We start from the raw sequence: 17,817 nt of genomic DNA, 5'->3' as shown, positions 1-17,817 counted from the left end.
TAAAGATTGCTCCAGTGTTTGTTAAGAATGAAACTTTCTCATCTCCCACTCTTGATCTTTCAGCCTTTTTGTCTCTTGTCTCCATATGAAGTGTACCTGCTGTAATATTAAGTATCATTTTGAAAAAAAACACAGAAAGCTGTCAGCTTTGACTTTAGGTGAATAGACTGTTGTAAATAACTTTTAAATATATTCAGTTTTTTTTCAGATTCAGACTCTTTGATTGTGATTAACCTGCTTGTTAAATGCGGAACAATACAGATAATTATTTTAATGGGCTGAAGGGAATAAAGGTAAGCTCTTATTTCTCAGTCGCTGTCTGTCTCAGTTTCTCTCTTCTCTGTACCTCAGTTTTATATTTTCATGCTAACATACATTTATTGCCAGTCCATGAATTATGGTTGCCTAGCAACCGTGCCTGGCTCAGCCTAATGTTGGGAGGGTGGTAGCAAGAAGGTGTGTGCGTGTGTGAGTGTGTGTGCGTGTGTGTGCATGCGTGTGTGTGTGTGTGTGAGAGATTCCTAGGACGGGCAGGACTACTCAGATGCAGTTAACATTCAGATGTGGATAGCTCTGTTTTTATGTTTGGCTGCAGTCTGATTGGAAGTTGTTGCTCTGAATGGTGATTTTGGTGGAACTTGGTTCCAACTCATTCTGTGATATTTACCTTTACGAAACAGCATTTTTCCTTTTGTCTATTGTATAGCGAAGGAACAAGCTGTGAACTCAAATGTATGAACGCAGGAATGAGCACCACTCTGCAGAAATGTGTCGCCCCAAAATTGGGCATTATGAATAAATACAAACAAATCATAAATGATAATACAGATTGCATGATGACATTTACAAGTTTACAAACCCTCTAGTATTTCGAGTTCATTGTGGAGCGCTTCATACATCTGCTTTATGCGGTGTTGGGAAGTACTATGATATATTTTCCTGAACACCTGTCGCCTGAACAGATATTTCCATCTCAGCTTTTTAATTGGAAATCCAGAAGATGTGCTGCCATCCATATTATTATACACATTTCATATGATGTGGTGCAATGTAATTATTGCTTATCCTAATATTTCAGTTGCAGACACGCAGCAAGATTTCTAAATTTAAAATCTGTTAGACACAACTTACAACTGCTCAGTTGTAAGTCACTGTTCTAATTGAAGCTGCAGCAATTAGTTGATTAATCGATTATAGCTGATGGATGTGTGAAAATTGTTTGTGCAAAAAGGAAAAATATTTGATGACTTAAGTCTTAAAGATGAGAGTTAGTTGTTCTTCTTCTGGTCTTTCATTTTGGTAACAAGTGAGCTCTAGGATATTATCTGGGGATTTTGCGGTTACTTATTAAAAACATGAATAACAATGAAGGCAACGTTTAGGTGAAGCCTTAATGAAAGCAGTTGTGGGTTGAATTCCAAGCCCCCCCCCCAAAAAAATATCAGTAGTAAAACATCAAGTTTTTTTATTGATAAAACATTTAAAATCTGAAAACTTTCCACATTAAATGTGAATGTTTCGCGCCTCTACTTGTCCTTGAGTCCCAGTGTCAGTAACCACAAGCAATGGTGCTGGCTTCAACAGGGTTTTACTTCCATATAAAAACAGTCTTGATGCCAAACAAAGTGAATATCACTTGTGCCATTTTAAAAATATTTCTTAACTGGGGTTTAATTAACCAGAGTATAAAATGACAAGAAAATGCACATTAAATTGGGTAACACAGACTCTTTGCTTTAATTAAATATGTCAGTCATTGTCACTATGCATTCACTCCCATTTAAGCCCATTTAGCTAGGAAACCCCTTAGATATAGATGTATAAACAACACAATCAAAGATCAAATTGATCTTTGGAAAATAACTTTTTAAATACAATCAAGGTTAAAAGAAAGTACACCTTCTATCATTTCTATGATTTTACATTTCAGGACGAAATAAAAAATTATCTTGTCCATAGCAGGTCTTACACTTGGGTAAATACAACATCAGACCAATGACTCATGGTGTATTGCACCACATCATTATTTAGTCAAACAAAGCCAAAATGCAGATTGTGAAAAACTAAGTACAAGTATTCGTCTCTCGCATTTTTTTTGGAAGAATTTTGGTCCATTCATCTTTACATTGATGCTTCACTTTGTTTATACGCAGCTTTCTTAACCAGCGGCATTCCAATCACGTTGAGATCTTTCTTCCTTGGCATTGCGTTAACACTCACCTGAATGCTCCAAACCTGTAAAATGCCAAAACATTAAGGTGCTCACACTTCCTGATGTTTGCCGCTTAGTGTCTTAACCTCTATGGAAGCAAAGGGTATGGTTAGTTTTTCAGATGGTGCTTCTGTATTTTGACTAAATCGTTAAATAAATAATGGCAGGCTGTAATATATAATATGCTTTCTAGCTCATCTGAAGTTGTATTTAAATAATTTTAGGACCAAACCAAGGACCAGTTTATTTCTTATAGTATCCTGAATGTTATATGCAGTCTTGTTTACACATTAAAAATATTGTATGTTCATCTATGTTTACTAAGCTGACATTTTGTTGTTTAATTGACCAGGAAAAAACAACTTTATAAATCCTTTATTTGGCATGCTTGTTGTAAAATGTCATGTAGGTAAATGGCTTTTCTGTTTGTTCAGGCATGATGGCAGCTCTTGCTGGTAGTTTTGAGATTGCATGCAAAGGAGTGATACAGATTGTATTTGACTAAAAACAGGAACATATTTAGAATTTTTCACCTCTACTTTTCATAATGAAATCCAGTAATAACCACACCTGTGTGAAGGTGTGAAAATACTGCATACAGCACTTGTTTCATGGCATGAGTCAGTCATTACTCAGCCTTCGGGGGTTTCCCCTCTGTGGCTGTCTTAGGCCATCATCAGAAATGACCCCCGCAAAGGAAAATCAGATTTTTTTTTTCTCCATTGATAATGTTTTTATCTGTGAAACAGTTTTGTTATTTTGTGCCTACAGCCTCTGGTATAACCTTGCGACCTTTATTTCCAGTTAACTGTTGCTACTCGTGATGTTACGGGCATTTGTTACATATCTTGCTCTTAATTTTCCATTGGTACCTTTGCTCCTTTTCTTTGTTATTCAGAACCAGGCAGTTTAAAATTTGTAATAGAGTTGAGCATAGTAAGATTGTAATCAAATAAAATAACTAAATATTGATTTGTAATTTTATTTCAGTAGGTATAGTAAGAAAATATTAGATTTTTAATGAAGCTCTAATATCATTTCCTCTTTTTATAGTTTTGCTGTCAAATAAATCTGGCAAAGAGCAAAAGCATTTGTGGAAAGTTATGGCGATAGGGTATTTTGACAGTTTATTACTATGACATTTATTAAAGTCCCAACCCAGGCGATGTCAAACCACAGCTCGTATTTTCAGCATTTCCATCAGCACATACACATCGTTCTGAAACCTGTTCCCATGTAAGAGAAATGTCACTCACAGTTCTATCGAAACGCCAAAGCAGAGACCGCTGCCGAGACACAGAAGCCGAGTTGAGGTAACATGTTCCCAACAGGGACACATCACACTAGACCACATCCGTTATTATTCACATGCTTACTAAGAGGAAACTCTAAATACAAGCCATCATCGGAGTCCCGTCTTCATATTTGTGATCATAGGTGTCAAAGTCCCCACATCTGTGGTGTTAGCAGTGATAACTTTTGTTTTCCTGAGAAGTGGACTGAATATCGCTGATGACTGGCTCACTGCAAGAAGAGCTCAACCTTAGGAATGACAGTAAAAACTCAACTATTACAAGTGTTCACACAAAAACGGGACACGAGGAGATATCTTTGTATCAAGTCATTCATTTCTATAAGTAAATGATTTTCTATATTTAATAAATATGTTTTGACATCTACTTAATAACATTAACAAAAAAGATGAAATATTGTGTTTTGAGTTTTTTGTGGGATTTGTTCAGCATTGTTCAACCCTTCATTGTGTTCATACAGTTAATCAATTGACTTTTATTTATATAAACTCACAACAACAAATGGCTCACATCAGTTTATATTGTAAGGTAAAGAAAGTTTTCAAGTTTAAAGTTTGCTCTTTTTTTAGTTATATTAAATAATTCTTTGTTTGTAAGGAGGAATAAATAAGAGAAAACTCAGTGGAAAGTGTTGGTATCCACCATACCATTGTTATAAACGTAAGCCCGGGATTTGACAGACATTGCAGTCTAATAATTAAGGCACTCACACAGTAAGGTAGTACGTTATTATTTACTTTGCACTCATCCTCTCCCACATGTGAAGTTTTGCACTAGCTTCTCATGGGAGTAGCAGTGGAGTTTAAGATCTGTAGTGAATACTTTTGGGCTTCTGATACCATCTTTCCTCAGACCTGTCAGTTGTTACCACCATTACTGTGAGATTTCATTATCAGTTAATCCCGGACTGCTGCATAGCAGAGACAAAACCTGATCAAATGAGGGGTAGAATGTCCACACACAGAGGCCCAGATCAAGGATGCTTCATTTTTTTTTTTAAATTCTTATCCAAATCAACTAATACTGATTGGATTTTGCATCCCAGGCTGTAGTGCATTACACAATGTGTTTTGCCTTTTTGTAACAAAGATTCTACAATAATGTACAATAATGAAAAGCTAAGAGAGCTAACAGCAGATTGGAATATTTTAAACATAAATGCAATAAAGGGAAGTCATCCACTTTTTTCACTGCCATAATCACTTGTTTTGTTTACACAGATGCAGCAGATGGTGAATTCAGATTCTCGGTTTACCAGCAGCCAACAGCCAATCGAAGCAGCGCTTGGGCCCAAGAGCCAATCAGGCATGAGCCAGCAAAACCAGTTGTCCACCATCAACCAATCCCAGCTGGGACTGAGTGGGAACTCTGCTACCCATAATTCCCCTTCACCTCCTGGAAGTAAATCTGCCACACCATCTCCCTCCAGTTCAGCACACGAGGACGACAATGATGATGGACTCAGGGTAACAACACACAGACACATGGACGCAGCATCTTCTGTTCAAATGACTCACATCTTGCTGGGCTGTAACACCCAGTTGTGTTTTCTTTTGTGAGTGCATAGATACTAGAGAGCTATTTTAATAATGTTATGTGTCATCATGGAGGCATTCTCCATGCATATCAACTAGACAGAAATCAGCTCTCTCGTCGTTGGCTGTCTCACACCGCTCCAAACTAACTGCTCATTTTCTGGGGAAATGAAACTATTACTGTGTTGCTGAATAATATTTACCAACTTGGTCACACACTATAGATAGGAAACAGTATAAGCCACTGTGCAGGTAATTTTTTCTTCAGGAAGAGAAGGGTGGAAAGTAAAAGAGCAAAAATGAGTCTGATACTCATACACATCATAACAGGGGCACCCCTTTATTGAGCCGTATGCAAGCTCAGGAAAACCCAGCGTGCTTATTAGACAATGCAGATTAATTTATCTGGCGGCTTTTACTCACAGATGGTTTAGAGTGCTTTAAGGAAGAAAAATTATTCATAAGAGCAATATTAAAGGCATTAATTTACCATGATAAAGAAAGTGCAGTTGTGGTGCAGCATTACAGGCTAAATATGACCTTCTTCATAATCCAAGTGAAGGATCCTGCCTGAGGACACAATTTTCAGCCAAAGATTTTGGTTATGCCATTGGCCAGATGGTGATGTTACGTGAATCAGATAACAGCAGGAGGATTTTTTTTCCTATGATGTAAGGCTGCAGACAGATGAATTTGATTAAAGCACATACTGTGCTGATGAAGCAGCTTAGATGAGTTTGTTTTGGTTAAGTGAAAATGTATTTCTCTACAGAAAATCACTGCAACAGCTAGCAGCCATCAAATCATAGAGAAAGCAGCACAACTGATACCACTTTAATATAATTTGTAGACACAATAATGTTGCTCAAGGGTCATTATTGCAGCTTGACCAAACGTGACATTATGATGTCATAACTTTGCACCCTGGGTCCAGTACTTTCCTTCACGAGACTGAAGTTTGTGTGTAGTATTATTTTCAGACTTGCTGTTTTCAGTCAAACATTAATTACTTAATTATGTTTTAACGCCCTTTCTCAACATTTCTTTATATCATTTCTTGTCATTTTTAAAGTGTTATTGAGCACTAGTTTTCCAGCTTTCTGAATGTCTTTAAAAGTTATGGTTTGGACATTGGCTGCTTTTTCACTCATTTTCAGAGAATTGTTCACTAAGCCACTTAATAACACTGACCTCAAGTGATGAACCAGTGTTGTGTTTAAACATATTAGATAACATAGCAATGACACAACTCTAAATTGTACCTCTAGGCACATCGTTACTAGCAGCCTGTTGCAAAAACATATGACTACATACTACTTCTTTAGGTAAATCCATGAAAATTGTCAAAGATGACACAATTTGACAGGCATTTTTGCACTAACAAGGTGGTTTCCAAAAAGCTATTAGCCAATAACTTGACGCATCTCAGCATGGTATGCAGTGTGCCCTTTAAAAATGTGAGCAAACTGCACATCAGCCCCCGACGTCATGTGCACCTCAAGCACACATTTATACAAGGATTTCTTTAACAGTATAGAAAATTCTTCTTCCTCAGCTGAGCTTATGTTGTTATGACATAAAGTATATGATCTGAACACTGTTATATGATAATCAGTAATTAGTGAAAGTTTCTCAGAAGAATAACTTAGAACCATATAGACAATAGCGTTTAAGCAGATGTGCTGCTTTTGCTGAGGTATTATGGCGACTTCACCCGTTTAGCGCAGCAATGACTGTAACCACTCTACCGAGAGGCTCTTCTGCTGGTGGGGACTTTCCCTAAGACCATCTCTGCGGTTTACTTATTGCTTAACATCAAAGATTAGCTGAGCACATGTTTTAAAAACAGTTTTGGTGTGAATTGTTCAAATGCAAACTTGCTGACAACAGAAAGAAAATCACTCACTCTACAGTTTTTAAGGATATATTTAATTTACATTCTAACATTTTATGCTTTACGTGTTACAAATTTCTCTTTGTCAGTCTATATCGGGGGTACCCAAGTAAAATTTCAGGAGGTCCAGTTAGAGAAAATTTCCTCCAGAAAATCATAAAGTTCCACATAATTATATATATGTAAAATATGTTTTCAAGTAGACTGACAGTTGTAAAAGAAAGTACAATTTAACAGTATTTTAACATTTGCAATTAACTTTTACAATGGACTGGCAGGTACTCTAACAATAAAATAATAATAAAATGTTCTTTTCTCATTTCAAGTAAAACAGGATTTGGAGTTTTTTTTGTTTTTTTTTTTAAAACGGTGTCTTCAATTAAAATGTTTAATTTTGAGAAATGAAAAGGTTTCATTTAAGTTTCCTTTTTTCTTCTTTTTCCTTAACTACACTTCACATGCAAACCATCTCGGTGTTAACACTCCTTTTCCCTCTGTCTGTTTCTCTGAATTACTGTTTTCACATGCGCTTTTTCGATTGGCTGAGATTGTTCTATGTTTTTCCTTAATAATTAATTACACTGACAACTGTAAAGACAAAGGAGGTTAAAATAACCTTACCGTAAACAAGAGAAAAGCTGAAAAATAAAAACAGTCTGTCAAAATCTAGTAATAGTCGCAGTCCACCTATTGGTGACCTAGGATCTATATATTCATCCATTCACATTTTCTCTATATACAGTGTTAACCTTTATTCTGTTTCGGCAGGGAGAGAAGAGGCCAGCAGCAGCGGACATCTCCAAGAAACCGAAAACGCCAAAGAAAAAGAAACGAAAGGACCCCAATGAACCAGTGAAGCCAGTGTCTGCCTACGCGTTGTTCTTCAGGGACACCCAGGCTAATATCAAGGCACAGAACCCCAATGCCACCTTTGGGGAGGTGTCAAAAATTGTGGCCTCCATGTGGGATGGTCTGGCAGAAGAAGAGAAACAGGTAAGGGGAGGGAAGGCTGTACTAAAGTAGGAATAAGGGATAATAAATAGGAAAAGACAAATTTCACTGTATCTCAGTAGTTCAGTTTTTTGTGACATCTCCCTTCATATGTGAAACATTTCCAAAAATGTCATTAGCACCACCCCACCCCCATGACTCATATTGATTCCGATGAGTGTCACTGCTTATATTTGGTGGTTTGCTGCACAAAATTGCAACCAAACTGATAGTAATTCTGCAAAGTTCTAGTTAAAACTGATACTGTGAAGGCAGGCTCTTCACTTTTATAGAGCTCATTTTGAAACAAAATGATTAACACGGCCCAAAGCAAGAACATCAGAAAATCAAATACTGCTAAGAACATGAGCATAACACACACTAAAAGTCATTAAGCAGAGAGAGAAAACATATTAAAACAGATCAAAATCAAATCAGAAAAGGCTTACCGATAAGTTAGTCTTCGTTGGTCTGTGAGTGACCGACTTAACCTGAATACTCAGGCAGTTCATCCCACAGCTTAGGGCTCTGACAGCAAATGTCTGCCAGCTGCAGTTTTAACAGATGTCCTCTGTTCAAAGATCTCAGGCTCTATCGAAGCTCATGTCTGACTAGCAGGTCATATAGAGGACGGATGCCACGAAGATCCTTAAAGATCAGCAGTAGCATTTTAAAAGCTGAGTACCAACAGTGAAATGAAGCTAAAACAGGTGTACTCAAATTTAACAGTAAGTCGTTTTTTCTGGTACTTGCATAATATACAGAACTGATTCTCATTCCTCTCATCTGTGTTTTGTATTTGGTATCAGTTTACAGTAAAATCCAAAATTAGGATGCAAAATTGAGGTTGGGATGATGGCAAACACTATTTTTATATTTGTGAGAGAATGTTGACATTAGTGATTTGTTTATATCACCACTGTCTAAATAAATCAAATCAAATCACTTTTATTGTCACATCACGTGTGCATGTACACTGGTACAGTATATGCGAGTGAAATTCTTGCGTGCGAGCTTCACAAGCAACAGAGGTGTGCAAAAAAAAAATACAATAACATAAAACAAGCAAAATATAAGAAAGGCTAAATCTGAGAGTAATAAATATATGTACAAGATAAGAGTGTGTGCATTACTGGATGTGTATACTAAATATGTTTTTCTACGTGTGTGTGTGTATATACATATTTTACAAATTAAATAGAGTAAACAATAAAATAAAATATATAAAATATACAGAGGTTGGTAGTTGAACATGTGCAAAACAAGTGGCATTTATATACAGTGTGGAGTGCAGATATAGCTTCAGAGAAGCACTAGCATTACTGCACTCTTGGCCTTGAGGCATAACATGCTCATTTTATTCTGTGACATCATGAAGGAAGCAAATGCAGAGTGCGTGAAAAAGGCGATAAGTGTCAGCATCATGTTTGTGACAGGAATCAACCGTTTATTAGGGGAATGTGAGCTCTAACAATACCAATGAGATTCACAGTCATTAATGTGAACCTAACAGTTATACAAGTGGCATGTCAGCTGGACTGATCGCTGCTGGGCTTCAGAGAGTATTGGCACATGCTTTGGGAATTGATAAATTTGTGTTATTAGAAAAAGGCATTAGCTCAGCACTAGAGTGATATTATTATTATTCTGATTAAATCCAACCTAATTTTTGTAGTTGTGCCTTTTGTTTATCAAATGCTGTGATGAAGGTTCACACTTTCAGAGTTAAATGTTTGCGTTTCAGGTGTACAAGAAGAAGACTGAGACAGCTAAGAAGGAGTATCTCAAACAGCTGGCTGCCTACAGAGCCAGTCTGGTTTCACAGGTGCGCTACACACACTGATACACGCCAAGTTAAGTTACGGATTATAAGAGTGAAGGGTCAGAAAATTCCTGATTTTCAGTTTTCCTTTTTCTTCTTCTACAGAGTTACAATGACCCATCTGAAATGAAGCAAACCCACTCTTCCTCCTCATCTTCCCCCTCTTCTACCTCCATGATTACACCCAAACATTCAGTGTATCCTGGTCACCCAGGGCAGCACCCTTCCTCCAGCCCACTCAGCCACCCTCTCCCTCCTCATCACCATCAAGGCATGTACATGCCCTACCCTCACCCCTCACACCCTTCCCACACTTCAAGCCCTGGCCTCAGCCCCCATCTTCCCCCTCCCCACCCTCAGATACATCCCCAGCTCCAGGCTTTGTCCTCCAGAGGGACGGTGCCACGAGCCAGCGTCCCCCATCAGGGAGCCATGTCCCTTGGCACTGTAGCGGCTGCATCCACCCCTCCTCTCCAGATCAGCCCTCCGCTCCACAGCCAGGCACACCTGGGAGGGCTGCACAATCCACACCATCAGCACCAGCAGCTCAGTGGCCACTCAATGGGAATGGCACACTCCCCTGCTATGACACAGGTCAGTTGCACTTGATAAATCTTACTATGATGATAATGATACATGCGTGTGTATGTATGTGTGTTTCCTAATTTCTCCTACAATCAATCTGCAGGGACAAGTCGCTGCCCTGTTTCCATCAGATGTGGGTCATAAGGTCATTTATGTGTGTGTTGGACCGTAATGGTGACGCAGCATTTGATTCAGTTTACTACAAGATTTTGTTCACTTAGAATGATTCCATGTCTTAATTATATGTATCTGTTTTAGCATAAATCTTAAATAAGTGTGGACAACTCCAAGAACCCGCTGAGCAACCGTTGTGTTTGTGCGTTTGATATCGGTTTGATGTGGAAGTAGGTAAAAAGTGCAATGCACCAACCACATTTGCTGCATAATTGGCAAAAGTCATTTTTGCTAGTAATACTTTGAGATGGTGTGAGGGGTGAGGACAGCTACAACACACAGATACTGCTGTTTAACTACATGTAAGAACATGTGGTTACCCATCACTAATGGTGTTGCTGGCAGGTGTTTGAAGTCTTTTGGCACAGGTACCATGGCTTTCTCCATCACTGATGTGGATTTGCCTGAATGTTAGTGATTAAATGTCTAAATGGCAGAATGTTGTCACTTTAAGATTAGTTAAACCGACAATGTTACACAGCTGAAAAAGGACTTACCTCGACTGTAACAGAGTCAATCAGTCTGTCAGTCAGCCTCTCTGCCTTTACTGTCAGTGTTAGCTGCTCATTTAGTATTTCTGCCAACAGAGGGGAAAAAGAAAAGATGAACAGCTATGATATGAATTCATGGAAGACGGTCTCCTCCAGAATAGTTAAAATCCAAAGATTACCACTGAGCCTCACTTCCCATTTGATCCCCCTTCCTTTTTATGGTACACTTTTTAATCCCCAACTCCCATAATCCCTTTCTCTCCTCCATTTTGCATATTTTTAGAAAAAGAGAGAACCGAAAACACAGAAAAGTAAAAGAGAAGGCAAAAATGAGAGCACACAGCTACAGAGCGCTAAAAGTTTTTTTTTTTTTTTTACTGAGTCAAGAGTGAGAACTGATGGGGGAAGGGAGAGAGGAGAGAGAGAGAGACAAAAGAGGCAGATGGGGTCTTTGTGAAGGAGTGAAGGAGAAGAATTTGCTCAACAATAGATGAATAGGTGAGGTAGAGGAGGAGGGGGAGAGGAGAGCAGGGGGAACCAAACCACCTGCTGTCCTCCTCTTTCTCCTCTTTCACTCACAACACTCAGATTAACTTCCCTTTCAGTCCCCCCTCCCCCACATGCACACTTTTGTCATTTTACACACTCATTTTTCCATCTCTCTCCTCCCTCGGGTATCCTATGGTTAGAGACATGCTTGCTGATGTTTTTCCCCTCTTTTCCTCTTCCCCCTAACTTTACATTTTCACTTTTTTCCCTCCCTCCTCCTGGGAGATAGAATCAGAAAAGCTCTCAAAATTCTGTAATTACTGCTCATGAACCTGCGACCCATCCCTCTCCTTTTCATGTGAGTTTCATTCAGAACTTCATTCCTATCTCTGTTCATCTGAAACCATTCTGCCAAAGATGTGCTAATAGATGGCTTTCAGAACCCATCAGCTGTCCATGGACTAATTCAAGTTGAAGGGGGAAATAAACAGTATATCATTAAAACTTTCCTTAATGACACTTTAATGCAAGAAAAAAAGATTTTACTTTTTACCTGCTTTTTTCAAGTACTGTGACTAAATTTTCACTAAAGTTATGTTTGGCACAGTGAACCCTCTCAGACTATTCAGGACAACTTCTCCTTTAAACCTTTCATTTTTTTCTTGTTAAACACTTTTATTGCTATTGTCTGAATGCATCTACTGTAACAAAAGAGAGACCCCAGTATTTTTCTTCAATGCTACTTTTCCTGTCTCACCATCAACAATGAGCAGCTGTGACATAGACTCGTTCTATGACACAAACTCCACATAAGGACAAAAACACTTTATTATTATTTTACTAGCAGCAATATTAGCAGGCAAGCAAGTCACAGTGCATTTGTGACCTAAGTGGGGAAATAGGTGAAATAAGTTAATCTTTTTCCACCTTTAGCAGGAACTGTTTTGTGTTACAGGTTGTTAAAATAATATTTATTTATTTATTTATTTAATTGTCATCGTATTGTTGTTGCTGTGCATGCTAGGAATCATAAATGCATGGCATCGCTACATAAGTGTAAAAATGTACTGTATGGTTGTCGCACTGGGTCTCAAGCGGTTTGTTAGCACTAGCAGGTAAGCTAACTTTTTGCCAGATAAAAACGAATTTTATCTATGAAATCAAACCATCTCATCAACCAGTATAGATAGCACCAGTATTGTATTTAACTATCAGTCATCAGCAGGGAATTTGAAACGTGGGGCTTGGGTTTAAGAAGTTTAAGTTTGGGTTTAACATAAACTTTTGGCTTGTGATAACGCTACCATGTTTGCTAACATGCTAACGGTGGTCTGGCGAGGAAGGAGTGGCTAGAAGGTCCAGCGGGCATGTGGTGTGGAGGTTAGCCGGACAACTCGGAGGCGAGTCACTTAAATAGAACAAAAGACCTTTAGTTGGTTATATTAACAGAACAAGACCATACAAGCTAGGTGTCCACAGCTCTACTCTATTCGTACATGCATGTGCCGGGGGTAGGTAGTCGCCGGCGCCAGCCCATTACAGTGGTACGGTCTCTCTAAACAGATGCTTGGCTGTAATGACGGCCTCTGCACTCACACTAGGAGACTCTCAAACTACTACAATAATAGGACGACACTCCCTAGCGGTGCTATGTCATAATAAGGGTTGTTACAATGGACAAACTATCTCTTAAAATAAAATTTCATTTAACATTGCATACTTACGGAGCCCCTCTGATGACATGGTCCAAAAAATAAATAAATTGTGGCCACAAAATATACGAAATGGGTATAACGTGCCCACAAAATACTTATTTGTAGCCACGAAATATGTATAACATGCACACGAAATGCTAATTTGTAGCCACGAAACACTTGACCGATAACTGTGATCTTTCCCAGCCCCTTGCAGTTGGTTGACAATAAAATCGATCCCGGCGTCCAGGTCGTACTTACGTCTGTAAAGCAACTGGCTCTCAATATCCTGTTTAAATGTCTCTCCATAATAATGGTTCCTTGCATTGCCAGGCTTTTCAAAATGCATTTGTAGCTCATTCCCAGCCTAAAATAAAACTCAATCATACCGTCTCTGTCCATGGTTTATAGGTTTAGCTTACTCTCATGCTTATGTCTCTACGCAGCTGTCCAGGAATTGTATCAATATGATTTGCACACATAATCTATTTCGTGGCCACAAATGCGTAATTCGTTGCCACGTTATACCCAATTCGTGCCCACAAATTAGCATTTCGTGCGCACGTTATACCTATTTCGTGCCCACGAAGTAGTATTTTGTGGCCACAATTTATTTATTTTTTGGACCATGTCATCAGAGGGGCTCCGTACATACTAACCTTCTTGCTAACATTATTGCTTTCATCTAAGTGGAAATACTAGTTGGCTAGCTTGCTAAATTATTTCACCAGCTAATGTGATCTGACACATACATTTATATCTGGGGCCACAATATGTTACTGTTTTAGAACCCTCCACTGCGGCGCTCACAAATCCTGTCCTGTTGCAAGCTTTGAAAGTGGCCACTCAGAACAAAGTGGGCTTGTAATTGTGATTGCGTTAAAGAATGAATATTTTCAAGGTCTCCTTTTTTGTCTAATGCATATTTGAAATCACTAACCTATTGTTAATGGTGCTCCCTCTTGAATTTATTTATTTATTTTAAATAAGTTATAATCGTTTTGTTTGTTTACACCTTGAGGCAGTTGTTGTTGTTGTGATTTGGCACATTATAAATAGAATTTGAATTTAATTGTTTGGGGTTGTTTGTTTGTTTGTTTGTTTGTTTAGGGCTACCTTCCCTCCCTCCAATCTGACTACCAGCCAATAGGTGGAGGTATCATGAACAGTGGAGCAGTGATGTCATCATCAGTGGATTACCACCAGATGGGCCGGCATACACCGAATCATCACCCCTCTCTGGACTGGAGCACTGATTACCATGGCAACGGGTGTGTACTAACACTGCACTGGATTGCAGGTGTTTAAAAAGAAACCCAATACTCAACAGACGTGTTGTTGTCTGCAGTGATGTTAGATGATGTGTGGTTACAGATGGCAGTGGCCACATCCGATCAAGAAAACATGGTTCATGGAGGGGAAAAAAAGTAACACCAAAGATACATTTCAAGAGCAGCAACAACCCCTTTCTGACTACACCTTTCCTGTGTGGAAGTCTGTGACATGTTATTATAATCCTGGATAACAAAACTTTTAAAAGTAACTTGTAACATAGCAGTATTAGTACCATTTAAAAAGTTGGCATGTAACATTATATTCCATACTGTAAGAAGAGAGATTGTTAGTCAAAGTTTGCGTTTAACTTTCACTTTTGCATTTAGCATCTCTACCACCACATAACCAGCAAAAAGCTTGGTAATTTCTATTGAATTAACAGCTTTAGCCAAAGTAAAAGTTAGCTAACTGTGATTTCAGGGCTGTCCTGCCCAGTGAGCCTAACCACTAGTGTTGTGGAGCTGTAGTTAGCATTAAGGTAACTCTTCCAAATGCAAAGCAGAGCTCCTTAGCAGCTGATAGACACTTATCATTGGCTGACACAAAATAATGCAAATACTTCCACCATGGAACAACCAGCCTGTCTGTCATTGCTCACTGATTCAACTGCACTATTATTAGATGGGTTTCTAGGTGCAGCATATATTTAAACAAAATAACAGAAAGAAAATGTTACCTGTCCAGATGGTGCTGCTAAACTGTTAAAGGATAAGAGAATACAGTGAGACGATGTCAATGAAAGACAAAGGAAAGTTGGTGTTGAAAACATGATGGGAATGTGGTGTTTCTATTAGTCTTTCATATATAATAATGTGAGGAACATTTACCCACTGCTCTTGATAGCATCCAGTGAAGCAGAAGCTTTTCTATCTTAGCTAAATATAAAAACCTTTTAGCAGTAGTTCTCAGTTTCCATATGAATGTAGAAAAATGCCTAAAAGCAGATGCGTGGGATTACACCTATTAAAATGAAATACAACTGTAATATTAACCAATGTGTACTCTGGAGTCTACATTAATCACTTTAAATGCATATCACCTCGGCATACAAAAGATTTGGATTAACGTAAATTAATCTAGAGTAGAAATGACCTAAACCAGTTCATATAATCTTATAACAGACTTGATTTTTCTTGAGGCTCGTTAGGAAACAAAGGGGAAAAACTCGTGGTCATCATTGAAACAATGAAGCGTGTCAAACATGTCCTTATTGATTCTCCTCTCTGCTTCCAGGGCTCTCCAGAGAGACAAACCTCTGTATCTGAGCTAATCTCAGGACCAAATGGCATCAACCTTCTGCCAAGCCCTTCTACTGCCACACCACAGAACCTCCAGCTTGTTCTCTCCATCCTTAAACACAGCGAGAGCCAAAAATCAGACTCACAGTGGATCGTCTAAATCCGTAATAAATTAGTTTATCTCTTAAAATAATAGTTCCAGCAACAGAAGAATGGAACATTTCTCGAGAATGCTGACAAAACATCTGCATTTGGCGCTTTCTACTGTCTATTTACTGCATTGTACCACCATTGAACTGAAAATGTGTACACCAGCATGGAGAGGTATATTGGTGTATATACTCCAACCTTTGTCTGATTTCCCATCTGCCCCAGTTCCTCTTTTGCAAGGATGGTGTTTACAATTAGTTGCTGTAAATTGCTGTAACATAATCTTTTCAGTTGTCCATATAAGGACAATTACTCGTTTCTTTTTTCTTTAACTCATACTTGCGGTCTCCTTCTATAGCCAAAGTCAGAGGAACGGCAAAAAAAACAAAATGTTATTAACCAAATACGACACAAATTGTGTTTGATAACTGGTTCTTTAATCACATGAACGTTAGCCCTCAGTTTGATGCCGTCTGGTCTGAAGTCCCACTCGGTGTCTGCAGAGACAGAGAACATATGGTTACTGTGAGTGTAGAACACTGCGATAATGACTGAAATCCCACCGCTTCGTTCGGCTCAAGACAAATTGGAAAAAGATCTGGAAGAGCACCTGAAGCTGTTTGTTTAACCAGGCACCGACTGTGAATAATTGTGTACGATTAAAGAACGTTTGTTGTTCTCTTGATGAAATCCACTGTATTTTAGTCCATGAAATAATAAAATGTCAAACAATTGTCTGCTGAAAAAAAACATCCCTTTGTATGATGACAGCTCCTCCTCCTGGCATATGTCTGTTGATAATATTGATTTGGATCCAAACTGTGTGAGTGTGTGAAGTGTTAATGAGAACGCACAAGTGGGTTGCATGGTCTCCTTTGTCATCTCTATCTCTCTGTTCACAGAGGCTATTTAAGAAACTTTAACTGTTGCTGGGTTGGCTGTGTTTAAATTTGTTTTTGTTTTGTTTTTTTTAAATCAGCTTTTGTTCTAGTGTTAATGATAATGAGACATATCGCTCTCGTTCTGTATCTCTTTGTATTAATGTGTTTTTTGTTTGTTTTGTTTTTTTGGCAGATGAAAGCACTCTGGGCAACAGCACCCATTTCCTTATTTTTAGATTCTAATAATGTGTTTGAGAATAAAGTCAACGCTGCATTGACATGCAGTCATTACTCCAAACCTGCCTCTTTCATGTTATTTCTGAGTGCTTTGTGACAGCTGTTTTAATTAACTGCACATAATAGCACAGCCCTTTACAACTCCTTTGACACAATACACCTTTGTCTGTATCCTGCCCCTTCATTTATTTAAAATAGTTTGCAAGTGCAAAACAAATACCTTTGAAGTCTCGCAAAATAAGTATTTTTAACCTTTGTTAGGTCAAACAGAAAATCCTACTTTAGTGTTTCTTTTCTTTTGTAGCCACACAGCTTTAGTTTCTTAGATGGAGACGTCAGTGAAAATGTTAATATTTTTTAAATGGTCTAATACGTTGGCTTGTCACATTGTGTTTAGTATTGAATTCCAGATTTTTGGATGCCATTAATATTATAGGGTTAAAAATAAAACCAGCACTGATTAGCCAAAAACTAATGGACTCTTGAGGCTGATTCCAAAAGCCACCCCATACAGAGTCTATATGTGAAAGATATCCACTATGATGTCACCAATTAGTTTTCAAGTCCAGCATGTTGTTGGTGGTGTTTGGAGCCAAGAATTGTTCACAGTGGTGCAACAGAATGAAGGGCTAAGTGCAAGCGTGTTTAGCAAACTGTATGACAGCAAATTCATAATTAGCATAAACATGGATAAGTGCAATTAGTGCTCATCAAAACTGAAGTATAAAAGCTTATTTTGTTTTTAAATGTTCTGTAGGAATCCAGTTATTTGGCTTT

The 17,817-nt window shown here is 38.3% G+C and overlaps 1 protein-coding gene across 1 annotated transcript in view; it reads left to right on the top strand.

The window, feature by feature from the left end:
* Positions 1 to 17,101, top strand: part of tox (thymocyte selection-associated high mobility group box) — a 75,794-nt gene extending 58,693 nt beyond the window's left edge. Inside the window, exons 5-10 of the mRNA XM_005938191.2 lie at positions 4,746 to 4,991; positions 7,723 to 7,947; positions 9,689 to 9,769; positions 9,872 to 10,360; positions 14,310 to 14,470; positions 15,768 to 17,101. Coding sequence (XP_005938253.1) covers positions 4,746 to 4,991; positions 7,723 to 7,947; positions 9,689 to 9,769; positions 9,872 to 10,360; positions 14,310 to 14,470; positions 15,768 to 15,804 — 1,239 coding nt within the window. The 3' untranslated portion in view covers positions 15,805 to 17,101. The remainder of the gene's footprint in view (positions 1 to 4,745; positions 4,992 to 7,722; positions 7,948 to 9,688; positions 9,770 to 9,871; positions 10,361 to 14,309; positions 14,471 to 15,767) is intronic.
* Positions 17,102 to 17,817: the final 716 nt, after the last annotated feature.

The sequence above is a fragment of the Haplochromis burtoni genome, unplaced genomic scaffold, assembly GCF_018398535.1.
Source record: "Haplochromis burtoni strain Fernald_Lab_line unplaced genomic scaffold, NCSU_Asbu1 Contig_243, whole genome shotgun sequence".
Classification (NCBI taxonomy): domain Eukaryota; kingdom Metazoa; phylum Chordata; class Actinopteri; order Cichliformes; family Cichlidae; genus Haplochromis; species Haplochromis burtoni.
Note: the sequence above shows the minus strand (reverse complement) of the source record. Positions and strands in the feature narration are given on the sequence as shown.